This window comes from Pseudophryne corroboree, chromosome 4 (genome assembly GCF_028390025.1).
Source record: "Pseudophryne corroboree isolate aPseCor3 chromosome 4, aPseCor3.hap2, whole genome shotgun sequence".
Lineage (NCBI taxonomy): Eukaryota > Metazoa > Chordata > Amphibia > Anura > Myobatrachidae > Pseudophryne > Pseudophryne corroboree.
Window position 1 is genome coordinate 873683874 of NC_086447.1, and position 21400 is coordinate 873705273.

At 51.6% G+C, this 21400-nt stretch overlaps 1 protein-coding gene across 2 annotated transcripts in view; it reads right to left on the minus strand.

Annotated features, from left to right (window-relative positions):
• The window catches only part of CAPN11 (calpain 11), an 86650-nt gene extending 65629 nt beyond the window's left edge, over window positions 1-21021 (minus strand). Inside the window, exons 1-2 of one of the 2 annotated variants that reach the window (XM_063918823.1) lie at window positions 20792-21021; window positions 2045-2108 (exon numbers count right to left, since the gene is read on the minus strand). In XM_063918823.1, the coding sequence (XP_063774893.1) occupies window positions 2045-2063 (19 nt within the window). In that variant the 5' untranslated portion in view covers window positions 2064-2108; window positions 20792-21021. The remainder of the gene's footprint in view (window positions 1-2044; window positions 2109-20791) is intronic. The other variant, XM_063918824.1, reaches the window with a different exon arrangement.
• Window positions 21022-21400: the final 379 nt, after the last annotated feature.

Here is a 21400-nt window from a genome sequence, read left to right on the forward strand (position 1 = left end):
TATGTGCCTTTTAAAGTCAGCATCACCTGTCCAGTGTCGGGTCTCTAATACCCTCCTGACAGAATGGACATTGCATTAATTCTGGATGCCAGCCGGCAAAATATCCCTCTGTGCATCCCTCATATATAAGACGACGTCTTTAATATATTCGCAAAATAGTATCCCTGTTTGACAGGGTCACAGACCACGCTGCAGCAGCACTATCTGCAGGTCTCAGTCTAGTACCTGAGTGTGTAAATACAGACTTCAGGATAGCCTCCTGCTTTTTATCAGCAGGTACCTTCAAAGTGGCCGTATCCTAAGACGGCAGTGCCACCTTTTTTGACAAACGTGTGAGCGCCTTATCCACCCTAGGGGATATCTCCCAGCGTAACTTATCCTCTGGCGGGAAAGGGTACGCCATCAGTAACTTTTTAGAAATTACCAGTTTCTTATCGGGGGAACCCACGCTTTTTCACACTTCATTCACTCATTTGATGGGGGAACAAAACACTGCCTGCTTTTTCTCCCCACACATAAAACCCTTTTTTAGTGGTACTTGGGTTAATGTCAGAAATGTGTAACACATTTTTTATTGCCGGGATCATGTAACGGATGTTCCTAGTGGATTGTGTATATGTCTCAACCTCGTCGACACTGGAGTCAGACTTCGTGTCGACATCTGTGTCTGCCATCTGAGGGAGCGGGCGTTTTTGAGCCCCCGATGGCCTTTGAGACGCCTGGGCAGGCGCGGCTGAGAAGCCGGCTGTCCCATAGCTGTTACGTCATCCAGCCTTTTATGTAAGGAGTTGACACTGTCGTTTATACCTTCCACCTATCCATCCACTCTGGTGTCGGCCCCACAGGGGACGACATCACATTTATCGGCATCTGCTCTGCCACCACATAAGCCTCCTCATCAAACGTGTCGACACAGCCGTACCGACACACCGCACACACACAGGGAATGCTCTGACTGAGGACAGGACCCCAACACAGCCCTTTGGGGAGACAGAGAGAGAGTATGCCAGCACACACCAGAGCGCTATATAATTTAGGGATTAACACTATATTGAGTGAATTTTTCCCAATAGCTGCTTGTATATACAATATTGCGCCTAAATTTAGTGCCCCCCTTCCTCTCTTTTTAACCCTTTGAGCCTGCAAACTACAGGGGAGAGCCTGGGGAGCTGTCTTCCAGCTGTACTGTGAAGAGAAAATGGCGCCAGTGTGCTGAGGGAGATAGCTCCGCCCCTTTTTCGCGGACTTTTCTCCCGCTTTTTTATGGATTCTGGCAGGGGTATTTATCACATATATAGCCTCTGGGGCTATATATTGTGATATATTTGCCAGCCAAGGTGTTTTTATTGCCGCTCAGGGCGCCCCCCCCCCCCCAGCGCCCTGCACCCTCAGTGACCGGAGTGTGAAGTGTGTATGAGGAGCAATGGCGCACAGCTGCAGTGCTGTGCGCTACCTTGGTGAAGACTGATGTCTTCTGCCGCCGATTTTCCGGACCTCTTCTTGCTTCTGGCTCTGTAAGGGGGACGGCGGCGCGGCTCCGGGAACGAACACTAAGGCCAGTTCCATGCGGTCGTTCCCTCTGGAGCTAATGGTGTCCAGTAGCCTAAGAAGCCCAAGCTAGCTGCAAGCAGGTAGGTTCGTTTCTTCTCCCCTTAGTCCCTCGATGCAGTGAGCCTGTTGCCAGCAGGTCTCACTGTAAAATAAAAAAACTAAAATAAACTTTCTTTCTAGGAGCTCAGGAGAGCCCCTAGTGTGCATCCAGCTCGGCCGGGAACAGAAATCTAACTGAGGCTTGGAGGAGGGTCATAGTGGGAGGAGCCAGTGCACACCAGGTAGTCTAAAAGCTTTCTTTTAGTTGTGCCCAGTCTCCTGCGGAGCCGCTATCCCCCATGGTCCTTACGGAGTTCCCAGCATCCACTAGGACGTCAGAGAAAGTTTTACTTTCCTTTATACGGACCATTCTCCGCAGTCATTTAAAGCCCCGGCCATTCAGTGTTCTAGTAAAGGGCAGGTGGCAAATGATCTAAGTCTACTGCAAACGTACCTGGGGAGATGGTCGCCATCAGCACTTACTCCGGAGAGCAAGGTGTGCAAAGGTGTGCGTGCGGCTGGAGGTGCGGTGTTGATTGCAGAGTGCAGGTAAGAAAAATAAAATAAAAAGAGATGGTAATCAGGGCAATAAGCAACATATAGAAATACACAGAACTGCACCATAATATAAACACACCGTAGACTGGGCCCGACACAACATGGGACACAAGATCGCACACAAAACAGCAATATAACACACAGTGCCTGACACCACATGGCACACAGAAATACATAGTACAACACCACAATATAACACACAGTACACAGGCCCAACACCACATGTGACATAAGGAAACACACAGTACGGCACCACAATGTAACACACAGCGTCAGTTATAATCCAGAATCATGAAAGTCTCACAATCCAGTTAGAACATCTGAAAGTAGTGCAATACCTACAAGAAGGGTTAGTTCAGCATTTCCCAAACCCGCTCCTCATGCAAGAGCTCAGGCTGCTTAATTACAACCCTAGTCCAGGCATTCCCAACCTCCGTCCTCAAGGCACACTAAAGGTGCGTACAGAGTCACACTAGGCGATGTGCTCAGTGAGCGACATCGCCTAGTGTGTCTCCCACCCGGCCCGAGCACACATACGCCAACGACATCGCACAGTGACGTCATGCCGCGGCTGGGCCGTGCATGCAGCTTTGGACGATGAATCCAAATTGAATGCATGCACGGCCAACACCGAGGGTCGCTATACACACTTACCAACTGGCCGCTCGATATGATGGGCCAGACATCACTACCGAGCCCAGCTGTGATATCAGAGTACGGGTGATTGCCGGAGCGCCGGTACACACATGCAGATGCTCCGATACGCCTTCAGATAGATTGGCTGTGCTGCAGGATGGACACGTTATGTCTCTGAACATCGCTGTTCACAGACATACTGTATCAGGTGTACAAACCCGCTGAACCGTTTGCCGTATGCCAACCAATATATCGAGTAGTAAAGTACATTAGTGTAAGTAAAAATGCACAATAGTGTAAAAAAATATAATAATAATAATAATAATAATAATAATAAGGCAAATGTATATAATTATATCTAAGTTTGTGAGGTAACATATCTTAGCTCTAATTAATATGTGTTCATGTTCTGTCTGTACTAGTCACAGAACACTCAGACTCCCTGACATAATGGTGATCTCCCTGAGGAGGAGCTTATGATAAAAGTAGTTCCCAACGGAATACATATGTATTACTGGTGGCCGGGATCCCGGCTGTCATAATCCTGACAGCGGGATCCTGGCCACCAGAATGCCGGCAGTGGGGTGTGCGCTAGGAAGCCCCCTGGCGGGCGCAGGATTTATTCTCCCTGTATGGGGGCAGGATGTACTAAACGGAAAATGCAGTAAACTCCAATTTACTGCATTTTCCTAATGTACTAACCCCCGGCCGGCAGGTCAGCGCCGGCGCGGGGTTCGCCAGCTTTTGCTGGGGATACCCCATAGAAGCCTATGGGCTTCTCTCCGCAGCGCTGTGTGTGGGATCCGATCGGATCCCTCCCAGCATGCCTCGCACCCGCCCCCATCACCCTGCGCATGCACAGACTGACTCCCGGAAGTCAGGCAGCCGCTGGGAATCGCGGAGGACAGCTCTTATCGGAAGAGCTGTCCTCAGCAATGCTAACCGCATATGCAAGTAGTAACAGTAATTGAGGTTGAAAAGAGGCAAAATGCCCATCGCGTTCAACCTGTATTTTGTATCAAGTGGAGTTGATTTTACTGTACCTGCTGAAGAATGTTTTATGACTAGTTGACAATTACAAAACATGTTACACCCAGATTAACAACGTCAATATTTTAAATGTTGTAACCTTGGATATCCTTTTCAATCAGAAATTCATCCAATCCCCTTTTAAATGCATTTACAGAGTCCGCCATTACCACCTTCCCTGGCAGGGAATTCTAAATCCTTATTGCCCTAACAGTGAAGAACCCTTTCCTCAGCTGCGTACAGAATTTTCTCTCCTCCAGCCTCAGCGAGTGCCCACATGTCCTAAACAGAGTTCTTTTAATAAATAATTCCTCTGATAACTCTTTGTAGTGCCCCTTTACATATTTGAAGACATTAATAATGTCTCCTCTTAGATGCCTCTTTTCCAGTGTATATATATTCAACCTAGTAAGCCTTTCCTCGTACTCCAGTCCTGTCCCTCTACCCCTTTAATAAATTTAGTAGCAGGCAGACTGCTGTGTGAGTAGCCATCTCTATACCAGTGAATTTTATGAATTTTATGGACTTGTTCGTGTATTTTTTATAATTTTTTAATTTTTTTTTTTTTTTTTTTTTTGATCATGTGCATATATGATTGAAATCATTCCATGTTTACTTGAGGAACCAATAAATTGTTACAACTTTTTCTGGAGAACATAAGCTTTATTATAATTTTGGCTGCTGCACAAAAAGAAACGGTTTTTCAGAGGGGAGCAGTAAAAGATACCTTGATGGGATCCATGTTGCGGATTCATGTGTGAGTCTGGGTACGCCTATAAACTACTTTAGAGATACCTTTACAGGAGTTACCCCACCTATTATTGTGTGAGTTGGGGTACGTGTATATACGCCAGTAATTGGTGGAGGGTCTCTATATGGTGATACATTGATCATCCAACATACACTGAAATTGACTTTGTGAAGGAGGTATTACACATTGGCTGTTTCTTTCCCCCATGCACCGATCCATATGAGGTGATTTTGGACCAGAAATACATCCTAGAGACCAACATCTCAGAACAGCAAAATAAAGAAACCTTGATAGGAGTTTCTACTGACGTAGCTGTGTGAGTTGGGGTACGACACCCAGTCTTTCTTCCCCTTTCTGTATTGAAACTGTGGATATTTAGAATTGTGCATATAGAAGAACAAAGATACCTTGATGTGCTTCAAACACCCCTTTACAGCGTGAGTGGGGGTACGCAAAACAAGGAGTTACATCTTCTCATGCGCTTTATGAAATTAACGATCCTACTTTCTTAGGTCTATTGTATGTTGTGGATTAGGGGTATTATCCAATTGGATAATTTTTTTCTAAAAGCTGCATTTGTGCGCCGAAGTTTTGTGGTCTGCAAGAAACATATATCTTTCACATTTAAATTTAGTAGCTCGCCTTTGAACCCTTTCGAGTTCACCGATATCTTTTTTTATACAGTGGTGCCCAAAACTGAAAACAATATTCCAGGTGCGGACGTACCAACGATTTGTACAGCGGCAGGATTACATCCTCATCCCTTGTCTCAATTCCCCGTTTTATGCACGCAAGCACCTTACTTGCCTTCTTTACTGCGCTTTGACATTGTATATGGTTATTAAGCTTATTATCAATGAGTACCCCCAAATCTTTTTCCAAAACTGTTACCCCTAGACTTTCCCCGTTTAATATGTAGGATGCAAGTTTGTTTTTAGTCCCGGAATGCATAACTTTGCATTTTTCTGTATTGAACCTCATTCCCCATTTAGACGCCCATATTTCAAGTTTAGATAAGTCATTCTGTAGAGACTCCACATCTATTTCTGAATTAATTACCCTACACCAGGCATGTCCAAACTGCAGCCCTCCAGCTGCTGAGAAACTACACATCCCAGCATGCCCTGTCACAACTTTAGCATTCTCTGACAGCAAAACTGTCAGGGCATGCTGGGATATGTAGTTTCACAACAGCTGGAGGGCCGCAGTTTGGACATGCCTGCCCTACACAGTTTAGTATAATCTCCAAAGATTGACACTGTGCTTTCCAGGCCTATTTTTAGGTAATTGATAAATAGGTTGAACAGTAGTGGCCCGAGTACGGACCCTTGTGGTATTCCGCAGACTACTGGTGTCCAGCTGGAGGACATCCCAATGACCACTACTCACTGTACCCTGTTGTCCAGCCTGTTACTTATCCATGTACAAAGTACATATGCGATTAGAATCGTGGCGCTGGGCGGCGATGTCCATTAGTACATCCCGCCCTGGGAGTCGTGGACACCCATAAAGGGAGAAAAGAATGTGGCGCCGGGATTCCGGCAGCGGTATTTCGCCGCGGGATTCCAGCGTCAACATTGTGACCGCCGGGACCCCGACAGGTGGTCTAGTGATTGACTCCCATCCCCTGCACCAGCGATACCCCGGTATCTGCGTTACTAGCACCACGCAATAAGGGCAAGCTGGCCACAGTCTCCGCAGTCGTGTCCGTGTTTAAATTTAAAATTAAAAAAGTTATAAAAATGTAAAATACAAAAATGCTAAATTGAAGCAATAAAGCATCTGTTAGAAAGATTTTCATCCACTATCAGGTTCCTTATCCTTATATGGCGACAACTTACAGGTATTGTGACGGTGTAAGTAATATTGTGACAATACCATACCATGTCGGTATGATCAAAATATCGACATTGAGCATGCCAACATAACACTTACCTAGTTTTAGACCCCTGACCCTGTACTGCCGACACTGCAACTGACGTAATTCATATCATCAACATAATGACTGTGTTGACATTCAGACCTTTTTGAGATCATATGTCTGTCTTATGTACTAGTTACTGTAGTGCTAACTGCCTGCGGCCGCCTGGTGTGTAGATACCAGCACCAACCGTAATAATACGTGTAATGCATCGTGCCCTCAGCACCTATCGCCGTCTCCTGAGAATCTCATCAGAAACTTCACAAGCAGATCATAACACGTCACTGGCCTCACACATTCCTCTCATTCCTCGCACAGTCCATAGGAAACCTCCATAGGAATACCTCAGCCCCCATCGCCCCCTCAGGGCACCTCTCAGCCAGTTACATACAGTAGTGTAGAAGCTATGGGGAGAGCCCAGGAAATGCATCAGTGACACAGATTAGTTCGACATTTCACATCAGCAGAATACTTAGGGTTTGTTATTTGTAGTATGTACAAAGACTATTCTATTATACATTACTGCGCCCTAATGTGACAAGGCACTGGTAATGTGCTCAGTTCTGAACGTACAGATATATACAAACCCACACACACACACACACCACTGGTGATGTGCTCTGTATGTACAGACATATACACGGCACCAGTGATGGGTTCAGTTCTGTACGTACAGAATATACATGCCACTGGTGACGGGTTCAGTTCTGTATGTACAGACTATACATGGCACTAGTGATGGGCTCAGTACTGTACGTACAGAATATACATGGCACCAGTGATGGATTCAGTTCTGTACGTACAGAATATACATGGCACTAGTGATGGGCTCAGTACTGTATGTACAGACATATACACGACTGTGACCGGTTGCTCCTCGCTGCCTGCAGCAGGCGATCACAGACTTGTTTAGTCCAACAGGTACCCTCTTACAGTTATTAACTGCCTGTATCTGACTCCACCCACTGCGTGGTGGGCAGATATTTTGCTGCCACCAGGTCCTACCACCGCCACCTGATACCTCTTGCTGCTGTGTATGCATGGACAAGCTGCAGCCACACCTTCAGATTGGTGTCGGCTGGTTCCCACTGATCTCTCACCATGCACCAGGCCCTGCATGGTAGCTGGCAGAGGGCGGAACTTAGAGACGCTGGACTCAACTCAGGACAGCTGGAGATTAGAATTGCATTTGGCGCAATTCTGCTGGTGGCAGGAATCCAGATGTAGTCGTTTTAAAGGCAAGATGTTTATTGCTCAAATAGTCTTAAAAAAGATCTTTCCCCTTTGCAAGGGGGATAGAGCATACTGATGTTCACAGCAGTACACAACACTTCTTCATGTAACAGAAGGTATATCTCCTCTCAGTCAGGGGAGAACGCTGTCCACGCTCAAAAAAAACTGCTTTCCCCAAAAGCACAGACACACAATAGACCGGGTGGTAGTCATGTGACCGCCGGTCGGCTGACCGACAGTCACATGATCTCCTCCGTGAGCCAGACGGCTCACTATCCCGATGGTCGGCATGCCGACCAACTGGGACTATTTCCACTCGTGGGTGTCCACGACACCCATAGAGTGGGAATAGAACCCGTGGCGACCGCATCGCCACTGAGCCCGCAGCGTGGCGAACGCAGCGAGCCCACAAGGGGCTTGCTGCACTCGCCCCTCCCCGCCGGGATCCCGGCGTCGGTATGCTGCCGGGATCCCGGCATCGGTAAGGTGACCGGCGGTCAGGAGTCCGCCGGTCACCCGTACTACACCCAATAGACCACATACTGTAGTGGACATTTCAAAGGAAGTGCTGTTCCCAAAGCCCCATTTATTAACATTATTTTTACTAAAGTACTATGAAAAAGGGTGTTTTCACACCCTTTTTCACATTATTTTAGTATCACTCCAATGTATTAAAAGACATTTAGAGCAGTTTTCATGAAGCTGAGCGGGAACCCATCTCCAGTGATCAGCTTTGTGTGTACACACAAGCTGATCAAAGTGTAAGAAAAAAAAAAACATACTTACCAGTCCAGGAGCCGGTGTCCGCTGCTTCAGTGAACGCTGCTGGGTGCCGGGTCTCCCATATGCTGCGCTGTGACCCCGGTGCAGTAAAGTGACGCTGCAAAGCGGCAGCGCACTTTACAACACTGGGAGTCACCGCAGCACACAGGATCCGGCAGCCCAGCGTGGAGTCCGTGGACCGGCTCCCTGGACTGGTAAGTATATTATCCTGCAGGATGGGGGGGGGGGGGGGGGGGAAGGGGTACAAGAGATCTGACAGATCTCTTGTACCCAGTGTGGGGCAGGTTCCAATACCAGTGATGACATTTACGGCTGCGGACAGATTAACAAACAGCGGGCGGTGCGGCTTCCCTGCCTGAAGCTGTATGGACACTAGCATTATCACAAGGTAGTAAATCTGGCATCCTCGATTACACGCAATTACAGCCACTTTGCGTCAGTTTCAGGATCACCCCTATACGCACCACAAGCCAACGTGCACTGGTGCCTCTATATGTTCCACTCAGAGCATAACACAGTGATGCCAATCATCTGCCATCAAAGTGCCATAGGTTGGTGGAAACCTCTCCACTGTGCCAAAGTGTAACAATCACAGCCCAAAGTCCAACCTTATCCCACTTTATTGCCATCCTTCAGTAATACAACCTCTCAAGGTTTTGTTTTGTTTTGTTTAAGTTTAATTTATGCCCCCCTGGCACTGCTTCCAAATTCATCGACCACTTTGCTTCCTGGCTTCCTCACTTCCTCTCTTCTGACATTCCCTCCATTATCCTAGGCGATTTCAACATCCCTATCGACATCCCCACACAATGCCCTGCCTCTAAACTCCTTAACCTCACCTCTTCACTTGGTCTCTCCCAGTGGACCTCCTCGCCCTCCCATGTGAATGGGAGCTCACTGGATCTGGTCTTCACTCACCGCTGTGATATTTCTGATTTTTCCAACTCCCCATTTCCCCTCTCTGACCACCACCTGCTCTCCTTTAACCTATCTCGCTCGACTTCCCCATTTCTACCTCCTATGGCTACCCTCACTAAGCGTAACATTGAGGCTATTGACACCACATTCCTTTCCTCCCTGTTTGACTCACGTCTCTCTCCTTCTCTCTCTCTCTCATGCCCTGATCAAGCCACTTCCACCAACCACTATTCACCCTCGCAAATTAACACCTCAACCCTGGCACACCAAATGCACCAGATATCTACAAAAATGCTCACGTACTGCTGAGCGACACTGGAGGAAATCACGCTCTAAGGTAGACTTCCTCCATTTCAAACTTATGCTCTCATCCTTCAGTGCTGCCCTTTCTCTTGCTAAATAGTCATACTTCAAGAACATCATCTCCTCCCAGTCTTCCAACCCCCGGCGCCACTCTCAACTCACTCCTCTGCCCACCGTCACCTCGTCTCCCTTCCTCACTCTCTGCTCTTGACTTTGCCACTTACTTCACATCCAAAATTGACTCCATACGTCAGGACATCACATCACACCAGACAATCAGTAACCAGCTTTCTCCCATCCCTTACCAACCCTCCCCATCCCTCGCACCTACTCTGACATCTATCTCCCATGCATCTGGAGAGGAAGTAATGGCCCTCATTCGTTCCTGTCCCCTCACCACCTCCCCACTTGACCCTATCCCCTCCCGCCTCCTCCGCTACCTCTCTCCTTCTGCTTGTTCCCATCTTTCCCACCTTCTCAATCTATCCCTCTCATCAGGCACTGTCCCCTCTGCCTTCAAGCATGCACTCATCTCTCCTATTCTTAAAAAACCTACCCTTGATCCAAACACTCTCTCCAACTACCGACCCATCTTTCTCCTCCCTTTTGCCTCCAAACTCCTTGAGCGTATTGTATACAACCGCCAAACTTCCTTTCTTTCCTCACACTCACTGCTTGACCCATTCCAGTCTGGCTCCCGTCCTCTCCACTCCACTGAAACTGCCCTTACAAAAGTATGCAATGACCGCCTTGCTGCTAAATCTAAGGGACACTACTCTATACTTATTCTACTTGATCTCTCTGCTACTTTTGACACTGTGGACCATCCTCTCCTACTGCAAATTCTTCACTCCATTGGTCTGCGTGACACTGCCCTCTCTTGGCTGTCCTCCTACCTTTGACCGTTCTTTCTCAGTCTCCTCTCATGACTCCACCTCCCCCACACTTCCACTAACTGTAGGGGTACCCCAAGGTTCTGTCCTTGGTCCTCTTCTCTTCTCTCTCTATACATCCTCACTAGGTAAGCTCATTAGTTCTTTTGGTTTCCAATATCATCTCTATGCTGATGACACCCACATCTATCTTTCCTCTCCAGACCTCTCCCCTGCTCTCCTCACTCGTATCTCCAACTGTCTCTCTGCTACCTCTTCCTGGATGTCTCAGCGCTTTCTTAAACTTAACATGTCTAAGACTGAGCTGATCATCTTCCCACCCTCCCGCACAACCTCACCTCCCACAATCTCACTATCTATAGATGGCACTACTATCTCCTCTAGCCACCAAGTACGCTGTCTTGGAGTAATCCTTGACTCCTCCCTCTCCTTCAAACCACACATTCAGCACCTCTCACAAACCTGCCGTTTTCATCTAAAAAATATTTCCAGGATCAGACCCTTTCTGACCCAGGATGCTACTAAGACTCTTATCCACTCACTGGTCATCTCCAGACTGGACTACTGTAATCTGCTTCTGACTGGCATTCCTGACAAATACCTCTCTCCACTCCAATCTATCCTCAATGCTGCAGCCCGGCTCATCTTCCTCACCAAATGCACTATGTCCACCTCTCCTCTCTTACTAGACCTTCACTGGCTCACCTTCCCTTTCAGAATCCATTTCAAGCTTCTCACACTCGCTTACAAAGCCCTCACCCATCTATTTACATCTCTGACCTTATCTCCCCTTACACTCCCACCCGTCCTCTTCGCTCTGCTAATGCACGCTGACTCTCCTGCCTACGGATTACTTCCTCCCACTCTACCTCCAAGATTTTTCACGTGCTGCACCACTTCTCTGGAATTCCCTACCTCTCCCCCTCAGACTCCCCACCTCTCTACAAAACTTCAAACGATCTCTCAAGACCCACTTCTTCACCAAACCCAGCCAAATCTCATCCTAACCCTCTGTTCCACGCTCTCTATGTACCCCATCTGTCTCACCCCTGTCTGTCTACCCCTCCCCTTTAGAATGTAAGCTCTCACGAGCAGGGTCCTCTTCCCTCATGTGCTTATCCTTTCCTACTTTAATAATCTTCAACTGCATCAAATCCATCAGTGTTCTGCTACCTGATACTTATTCCAGTGTCATCTGCTGATGTAACTATGTTTATTTACCCTGTACTTGTCCTATGCTGTCATCAACTGTAAGTTGCTGTTTTCCTGTTTGATTATTTGTTTATGTACTCTGTAATTGGGCGCTGCGGAACCCTTGTGGCGCCATATAAATAAAGGATAATAATAACTAATAATAATATGCGTTGGCGGCTCCCTTCAAGGCTAATATGATAACTTTGAGGATTTGATGCTACCGTGATAGAACAAATTGACATACTTAACACGCCATGATCGACCAATGCTACCGTTTTATCTATGCTAACGTATGTTGAGATTTGGGATGTCAAGTCTATCTAACATGAATGACAATTACTACTGATATGCCAGCTACACAGGACATGCCCCCTCCCCCCAGCAGTGCCAGCTACACAGGACATGCCCCCTCCCCCCAGCAGTGCCAGCTACACAGGACATGCCCTCTCCCCCCAGCAGTGCCAGCTACACAGGACATGCCCCCCCCCCAGCAGTGCCAGCTACACAGGACATGCCCCCCCCCCCAGCAGTGCCAGCTACACAGGACATGCCCCCCCTCCAGCAGTGCCAGCTACACAGGACATGCCCCCCCCCCCAGCAGTGCCAGCTACACAGGACATGCCCCCCCCCCCCAGCAGTGCCAGCTACACAGGACATGCCCCCCCCAGCAGTGCCAGCTACACAAGACATGCCCCCCCAGCAGTGCCAGATACACATGTCTCCAGTATAGTGCCAGATACACATAACGTCTACAGTAGTGCAGTGCCAGCTACACAGGACATGCCCCCCCCCCCCCCCCAGCAGTGCCAGCTACACAGGACATTCCCTCCCCCCAGCAGTGCCAGCCACACAGGACATTCCCTCCCCCCAGCAGTGCCAGCTACACAGGACATGCCCCCCCTCCAGCAGTGCCAGCTACACAGGACATGCCCCCGCCCCCCCCCCCCCCCAGCAGTGCCAGCTACACAGGACATGCCCTCTCCCCCCAGCAGTGCCAGCTACACAGGACATGCCCCCCCCCCCAGCAGTGCCAGCTACACAGGACATAACCCCCCCCCCCCAGCAGTGCCAGCTACACAGGACATAACCCCCCCCCCCCCAGCAGTGCCAGCTACACAGGACATAACCCCCCCCCCCCAGCAGTGCCAGCTACACAGGACATGCCCCCCCCCCAGCAGTGCCAGCTACACAGGACATGCCCCCCCCAGCAGTGCCAGCTACACAAGACATGCCCCCCCAGCAGTGCCAGATACACATGTCTCCAGTATAGTGCCAGATACACATAACGTCTACAGTAGTGCAGTGCCAGCTACACAGGACATGCCCCCCCCAGCAGTGCCAGCTACACAAGACATGCCCCCCCAGCAGTGCCAGATACACATGTCTCCAGTATAGTGCCAGATACACATAACGTCTACAGTAGTGCAGTGCCAGCTACACAGGACATGCCCCCCCCCCCCAGCAGTGCCAGCTACACAGGACATTCCCTCCCCCCCAGCAGTGCCAGCCACACAGGACATTCCCTCCCCCCAGCAGTGCCAGCTACACAGGACATTCCCTCCCCCCAGCAGTGCCAGCTACACAGGACATTCCCTCCCCCCAGCAGTGCCAGCTACACAGGACATGCCCCCCCCCCCCCCCTCCAGCAGTGCCAGCTACACAGGACATGCCCCCCCCCCCCCTCCAGCAGTGCCAGCTACACAGGACATGCCCCCCCCCCAGCAGTGCCAGCTACACAGGACATGCCCCCCCCCCCAGCAGTGCCAGCTACACAGGACATGCCCCCCCTCCAGCAGTGCCAGCTACACAGGACATGCCCCCCCCCCAGCAGTGCCAGCTACACAGGACATGCCCCCCCCAGCAGTGCCAGCTACACAAGACATGCCCCCCCAGCAGTGCCAGATACACATGTCTCCAGTATAGTGCCAGATACACATAACGTCTACAGTAGTGCAGTGCCAGCTACACAGGACATGCCCCCCCCCCCCCCCCCCAGCAGTGCCAGCTACACAGGACATTCCCTCCCCCCAGCAGTGCCAGCCACACAGGACATTCCCTCCCCCCAGCAGTGCCAGCTACACAGGACATGCCCCCCCCCCCCCCTCCAGCAGTGCCAGCTACACAGGACATGCCCCCCCCCCCCAGCAGTGCCAGCTACACAGGACATGCCCTCTCCCCCCAGCAGTGCCAGCTACACAGGACATGCCCCCCCCCCCCCAGCAGTGCCAGCTACACAGGACATGCCCCCCCCCAGCAGTGCCAGCTACACAGGACATGCCCCCCCCCAGCAGTGCCAGCTACACAGGACATGCCCCCCCCCAGCAGTGCCAGCTACACAGGACATGCCCGCCCCCCCCCCCCCCCCAGCAGTGCCAGCTACACAGGACATGCCCCCCCCCAGCAGTGCCAGCTACACAGGACATGCCCCCCCAGCAGTGCCAGCTACACAGGACATGCCCCCCCCCAGCAGTGCCAGCTACACAGGACATGCCCCCCCCCCCCAGCAGTGCCAGCTACACAGGACATGCCCCCCCCCCCCCAACAGTGCCAGCTACACAGGACATGCCCCCCCCCCCCCCAGCAGTGCCAGCTACACAGGACATGCCCCCCCCCCCCCCAGCAGTGCCAGCTACACAGGACATGCCCCCCCCCCCCAGCAGTGCCAGCTACACAGGACATGCCCTCTCCCACCCAGCAGTGCCAGCTACACAGGACATGCCCCCCCCCCCAGCAGTGCCAGCTACACAGGACATGCCCCCCCCCCCAGCAGTGCCAGCTACACAGGACATGCCCCCCCCCCAGCAGTGCCAGCTACACAGGACATGCCCCCCCCCCAGCAGTGCCAGCTACACAGGACATGCCCCCCCCCAGCAGTGCCAGCTACACAGGACATGCCCCCCCCCAGCAGTGCCAGCTACACAAGACATGCCCCCCCAGCAGTGCCAGATACACATGTCTCCAGTATAGTGCCAGATACACATAACGTCTACAGTAGTGCAGTGCCAGCTACACAGGACATGCCCCCCCCCCCCCCCCCCAGCAGTGCCAGCTACACAGGACATTCCCTCCCCCCAGCAGTGCCAGCCACACAGGACATTCCCTCCCCCCAGCAGTGGCAGCTACACAGGACATGCCCCCCCCAGCAGTGGCAGCTACACAGGACATGCCCCCCCCAGCAGTGGCAGCTACACAGGACATGCCCCCCCCAGCAGTGGCAGCTACACAGGACATGCCCCCCCCAGCAGTGGCAGCTACACAGGACATGCCCCCCCCCAGCAGTGCCAGCTACACAGGACATGCCCCCCCAGCAGTGCCAGATACACATGTCTCCAGTATAGTGCCAGATACACATAACGTCTACAGTAGTGCAGTGCCAGCTACACAGGACATGCCCCCCCCCCCCCCAGCAGTGCCAGCTACACAGGACATTCCCTCCCCCCAGCAGTGCCAGCCACACAGGACATTCCCTCCCACCAGCAGTGGCAGCTACACAGGACATGCCCCCCCAGCAGTGGCAGCTACACAGGACATGCCCCCCCCAGCAGTGGCAGCTACACAGGACATGCCCCCCCCAGCAGTGGCAGCTACACAGGACATGCCCCCCCCAGCAGTGGCAGCTACACAGGACATGCCCCCCCCAGCAGTGGCAGCTACACAGGACATGCCCCCCCCAGCAGTGGCAGCTACACAGGACATGCCCCCCCCAGCAGTGGCAGCTACACAGGACATGCCCCCACCCCAGCAGTGGCAGCTACACGGACATGCCCCCCCCAGCAGTGGCAGCTACACGGGACATGCCCCCCCCAGCAGTGGCAGCTACACGGGACATGCCCCCCCCAGCAGTGGCAGCTACACGGGACATGCCCCCCCCCAGCAGTGGCAGCTACCACGGGACATGCCCCCCCCCAGCAGTGGCAGCTACACGGGACATGCCCCCCCCAGCAGTGGCAGCTACACGGGACATGCCCCCCCCAGCAGTGGCAGCTACACGGGACATGCCCCCCCCAGCAGTGGCAGCTACACGGGACATGCCCCCCCCCAGCAGTGGCAGCTACACGGGACATGCCCCCCCCCAGCAGTGGCAGCTACACGGGACATGCCCCCCCCAGCAGTGGCAGCTACACGGGACATGCCCCCCCCAGCAGTGGCAGCTACACGGGACATGCCCCCCCCAGCAGTGGCAGCTACACAGGACATGCCCCCCCCCAGCAGTGGCAGCTACACAGGACATGCCCCCCCCAGCAGTGGCAGCTACACAGGACATGCCCCCCCCCCAGCAGTGGCAGCTACACAGGACATGCCCCCCCCCCAGCAGTGGCAGCTACACAGGACATGCCCCCCCCCCCCCCCCCCCCCCCCCCCACCCTCCCCCCCCAGCAGTGCCAGATACATAAATGCCCCCAGCATGTGCCAGATACATAAATGCCCCACAGTGCCTGCTGTCCGGCGTCAGCGACGAGGGAGGGGGACTGCTGTGGGCCGCGTGTGGACTAAAGTTAAACTACTCAGTGCGCGCTATGCGGCGTCTGACGTCAGGCGCCGCACACTTAGTAGTTTTTAGCGTTAGTTTAGTCTCCAAACTGAAGCTAAAAACTACTCAGTGTGCGCTTTGCGGTGTCTGACGCCGGCGCCGCACAGCGCGCACTGAGTAGTTTACCATAGTCCATAGGGCCGGGCGGACGCTGCTGGAGGCACACACAGGACCAGGCTCCAATATGGCGGCGCCCATTAAGGGTGGCACCCTGCGCGGCCGCTCTATTGGAACATGCCTGGAGCCGGCCCTGACTGGATACAATTCTATAGTTTAGATTGTAAGATCGCAAGAGCAGGGACTTCTTTCCTCATGTGCCACTGCCTTTCCTTTTCTTACACTATCTTATAACCCATACTCCCTTTGATGGCACCTAACCCCGGGTTTTCCATACCTGTCCTATATTGTCTTGTACTGCAAGTGCTGTTTTTCTTGTTTGCTCATTGATTATGTACCGTGTAATGGGCGCTGCGGATCCCCTTCTTAACATCAGTGTAGGCCACTGGGCAAAGCAATGCACTGGGACCCCTACCCATCCTCCAGCGGTAGGGGTGGGGGGAGCTATTAGCGGCAGCTTTGATGTCCTGCGGACGGTAGGGGATGTTCTATCTTCCGCTCAGCATGTAGGACCTGGAGCAGTAATTTCTGCTAATTACTCCTTTACTGCACAGATGGTGGGAGATGGGACGGGAGGGAGAACACTCAACTGTAGAAGGGGGTATTGGGCGGAATGAAGGGGTCCCAGTACATGACTTCCAGGGTGGTAGGGGGTGTTTAATAAGCAGGTGAGGGCAGTGCCGTAACTAGGCATTTTAGCGCTGTGTGCAAGAAACGGCATTGGCGCCCCCCCAATGCAAGATAAGGGCAGTGCACGCCGTAAGCGCACCAAAAATATATAGGGGCGTGGCTTCATGGGGAAGGGGCGTGGCTACAAAATAATACCATTTCATTCTACGGTGCACAGTAGTCTCCATTATTCAAATTACCCTGCACAGTAGCGCCACTACACCAGTAGAGCCCCTTTTACACATTACAGCAGCCAGAGCCCCCCTTTTTTTTTTTTTTTTTTTTTTTTTTTTTTTTACACATTACGGCAGCCAGCGTCCCCCTTTTTACACATTACGGCAGCCAGTGTCCCCCTTTTTACACATTACGGCAGCCAGCGTCCCCTTCTTACACATTACGGCAGAGAGAATAGAGAGATACTAACCATCTCTCCCCGTTGGCTCAGGCGCCTCGGTGCAGGCTTCATGAAGCAGATCCCGGGCAGGGGAGAAGGAGGAGGAGCGGAGGGGGGGACTGAGCCGCAGCAGCGCTATGTAATAGGTAGTGACACCGCTGCAGCTGTCCCTCTCCTTCCGCATTGGCTGGCCGACGCCGCTGTGAATGCTGGGATGAGCGAATCGCATCCCAGCATTCACAGCAGCGCCGGGCAGCCAATGCAGAAGGAGAGGGATTGCTGCAGCTGCGCCACTAACAATTACATAGCGCTGCAGTGGCACCAGTCCCCCTCCTCCGGCGCTGCTGCTCTCCTCTCCTCCAGCGTGGCGCAACCAGCACAGCAGAGGCGGCTTGTAATGAGTCAATTTGACTCATTACAAGCCGCTGGCCGTTGCGCCCTCAGGGTGACTGCGCTATGTGCCAGGCACACCTGGCACACACGTAGTTACGGCGCTGGAGAGGGGTGGATAGTGGAGTGGACTTAATATTCATCATTTTCCGGTAGGAGGGCAGCTTGCTTGACTGCAGATATCTCCAGTTCCTGGAAACAGATTTCTTAGATTTCAACGGAATAAAAAAAAAAAAAAAAATAGAGAGAGTCCCACCTCTCAGGATGTACTGGGGACTTGCTGGTCAGAGTTCAGGAGCCAGAGCAATCTACCAATGAAAATATAAAACTGCATACCAGGCGTGTGGAGCTGGAGCAGGGACCGGCTGCTTGAAGGCTGATATCTCTGGTTCTGGGCATAGTAGAGACAAGCTGCCAGTGTCCACCGAAAAGGGGAGAGTCCCAGCTTTTGTAATGTACCCTCAGAAAAACTCTAATGGGCCCTACACATTGCGCGATCCGCCGCCGAGCTGCCCGTCGGCAGATATGGCCGACCCGGCGGCGGGGGGGGGGGGGGGGGGGGGGGGGGGAGAAGTTTCTTCACTCCCCTCCCCCCCACCCCCCCTGGCTCCATAGCAGTGCAGGCAAATATGGACGAGATCGTCCATATTGGCCTGCATGCACAAGCGACGGGGCCCCAGCGATAAACGAGCGCGGGGCTGCGCATCGTTCATCGCTGGTGCCTCCACACTGAAAGATATGAACGATATCTCATTCATTAATGAACGATATTTTTCTTATCTTTCACTCATATCGCCCAGTGTGTAGGGTCTATGGGGTCGATTCTATTCGGCAACTAATGAATAGCGCCGGGAATTAGCTCCCGACGCTATTCAATTCAGCAACTAGTTACGTCGGCGATGGCCCGTTCTCGCCGACAAAACAGGTAGTTTTGTCGGGAGAACGGGCATTCTCCGACTTAACTCCCCGGCGAGAGGCTGATTCCCGACAGAATCAGCCTCGCGCCGGCCGCGAGGCAGCACTTTTGTCGGGTTTCTCTTCTCATCCCCCGGGGATGAGAGAAGAATTCCCGACAATTGCAGGTAACTAGTTGCTGAATTGAATAGCGTCGGGAGCTAATTCCCGGCGCTATTCATTAGTTGCCGAATAGAATCGACCCCTATAAGTCAGACAAAACCCGAGATATCTGGTTGGGAAGTCATTAACAGGCTCGAATGGAGACCACTGCTTTGAAGTTGGATATTTCTGGTTCCCCAGGGACGATTTTCAAAAATCTGGTACCCCTGGAAAAAGGGGACCCTCAGCTATCAGCCTAGGGCCCTTATACTCCTGGGGCCCTTGGGCAAGTGCCCATTGAGCCCATACAAAAAGACGGCCCTGACTACACCCCCAACATGACATGACCACTGGGGACATGATCATAATACATCTATTACACACAATACATACACAGGACACTACACCCCCAACATGGTCTGACCTCTGGGGCATGGCCATAATACATCTATTACACACAATACAGACACAGGACACTACACCCCCAACATGGCCGACTGTACAGGCTGTGTGCACAGAGTGTCCTTAGGATGCTCCGGCAGCTCTGAAGTGCTACAGAGGCTTTTTCAAGCACCCTTCAAGTCATATTCAGGTGCCGTGGGGTAGCAACATGCAGCCTCCAGGACCATGGGTGACTGCACCACTTGCACACCCCTAGGTACAGCCCTGGTGCATCAGTATATATACTGTTCTGATGGTGTGTAGGTGTATTACATACTTTATCCCGGTGGGCGGGATGACGGCTGTCAATATCCCGACAATGGCATCCTGCCCTCCAGAATGCTGGCGGTGAGGCGAGCGATAAAAGCCCCCTTGCGGGCTCGCTGCGCTTGCCACAGTGTCGGCTGGGATCTCGACAGCCGGCATTTTAACTGCATCCTGTGTAGGTATAATTGCAAGCCATTACAAGCGAGCATACAAAGAGATCCATCTGATGAATCTCTTGCGCCAGGTGTAGGGCTGGTGCAAAAATGGTAACAGGGGCCGTGCGTAAATGCAGCCAGCTCTTATGATCACACAATGCGGCCGACTTCCATTATGTTCACTGTAAATCGTTTTTGGTCAGTATTATATAAAAAGAATTTTTCGGTTTTTTTTTTCTTGTTTTTTTTTTACATAAATGTAAATCAATATTTACCTTTTTTTTTTTTTTAAGTTGAACTGAAGCCCAAAATACAATTGCTAAATAAGTGATTTCCCCTAGATAAGAAAACAACACCCTCCCTCACTTACCAGTTTTCTTCTGCATTTAGAAGGTCGTAATAGTGAGGAAGCTGAGATTACCCTTTATTTATATATCACCAACATTTATCGCTTTAGTATAACTCATGTGATGCCGGCATGATAACAGCATATGTGTTTATCATATGTAATCTGTACCATACCCCGGAATAAAGCAAACAAGCATTAATGAATGATACACCATTCTCTCCCAGGCGGTGGATGGGATTTGCAGCTGTCAGGGATAAGTTTGTTTAATTTCTCCTCTTCAAGGAAGTTATTCAAACAAACTGGGCCTCTCGCCACCCCTCCTGGAGGGTTCTGGGTAATCTGCACCACCCAAAATAAACTAATGTCTGGATGTAACAGAGAGACCAGAACGGCTTCCTCACCAGCAGGGAGGAGGTTAACCAGAGCTGTCAGTCTGCCCCACCCTTCATGTCGCCCTCCTGTTAGATAGGACACCCAGCAGTGCCTGAGAAGTTTGGGGTATTAGCCCAGTGGGCGGGGTGACAGCTCTGGGGAAGAGGTGGGTGAGGCAGTCAGACTAGGGAACAGCCGCCCTCACCCTATTGAAATAAAGTATTAGAGGATTAATACTCACAATTTTGGGGTATCCAGTGGTTGGCAATCGGTCTCCTACCCGGGCAATGCTCTCCGTCCCCCTGTATATAGCAGGAGATATATATATATGTGTGTGTGTGTGTGTGTGTGTGTATATATATATATATATACACGGTGTATGTATCCCTGCAGAAGCCTGCTACTTTGTGTCAGCCCCTCTCGCCCTCCCTCATTGCAGTGAGGACAGGGCTGGGGGCGGGTCTATCAGGGGATGTGGCCCATGCTGGGAGGGAGGGGGGGGGGGGGGTGTATCTTAAAGCTACAGCTGCTGCAAAACACTGCAGTCTTCATGTGCTTTCTGCTCATCCTCTTACTGCAGGTCTGCCGATAATTAGGCCTGCTGCAGCCTACACACATTCCGCTGATTGTGTCTCCCAGGCTCCCTGGGCCATAACTCCTAGGTCGCAAACACTTTTGGGCCATCGACTGATCTCAATCTTCAGTTCCACATTATAATAACTTTTTACTTTATATACAGAGAGATATAGAGTTATAGAGATATACAGTATGTATATAGTACACTACCACAAGGTTTCTGCAGCGCTATATTATATGTAATGATCCCCTCACTGTACGGGATCTGGTCTCT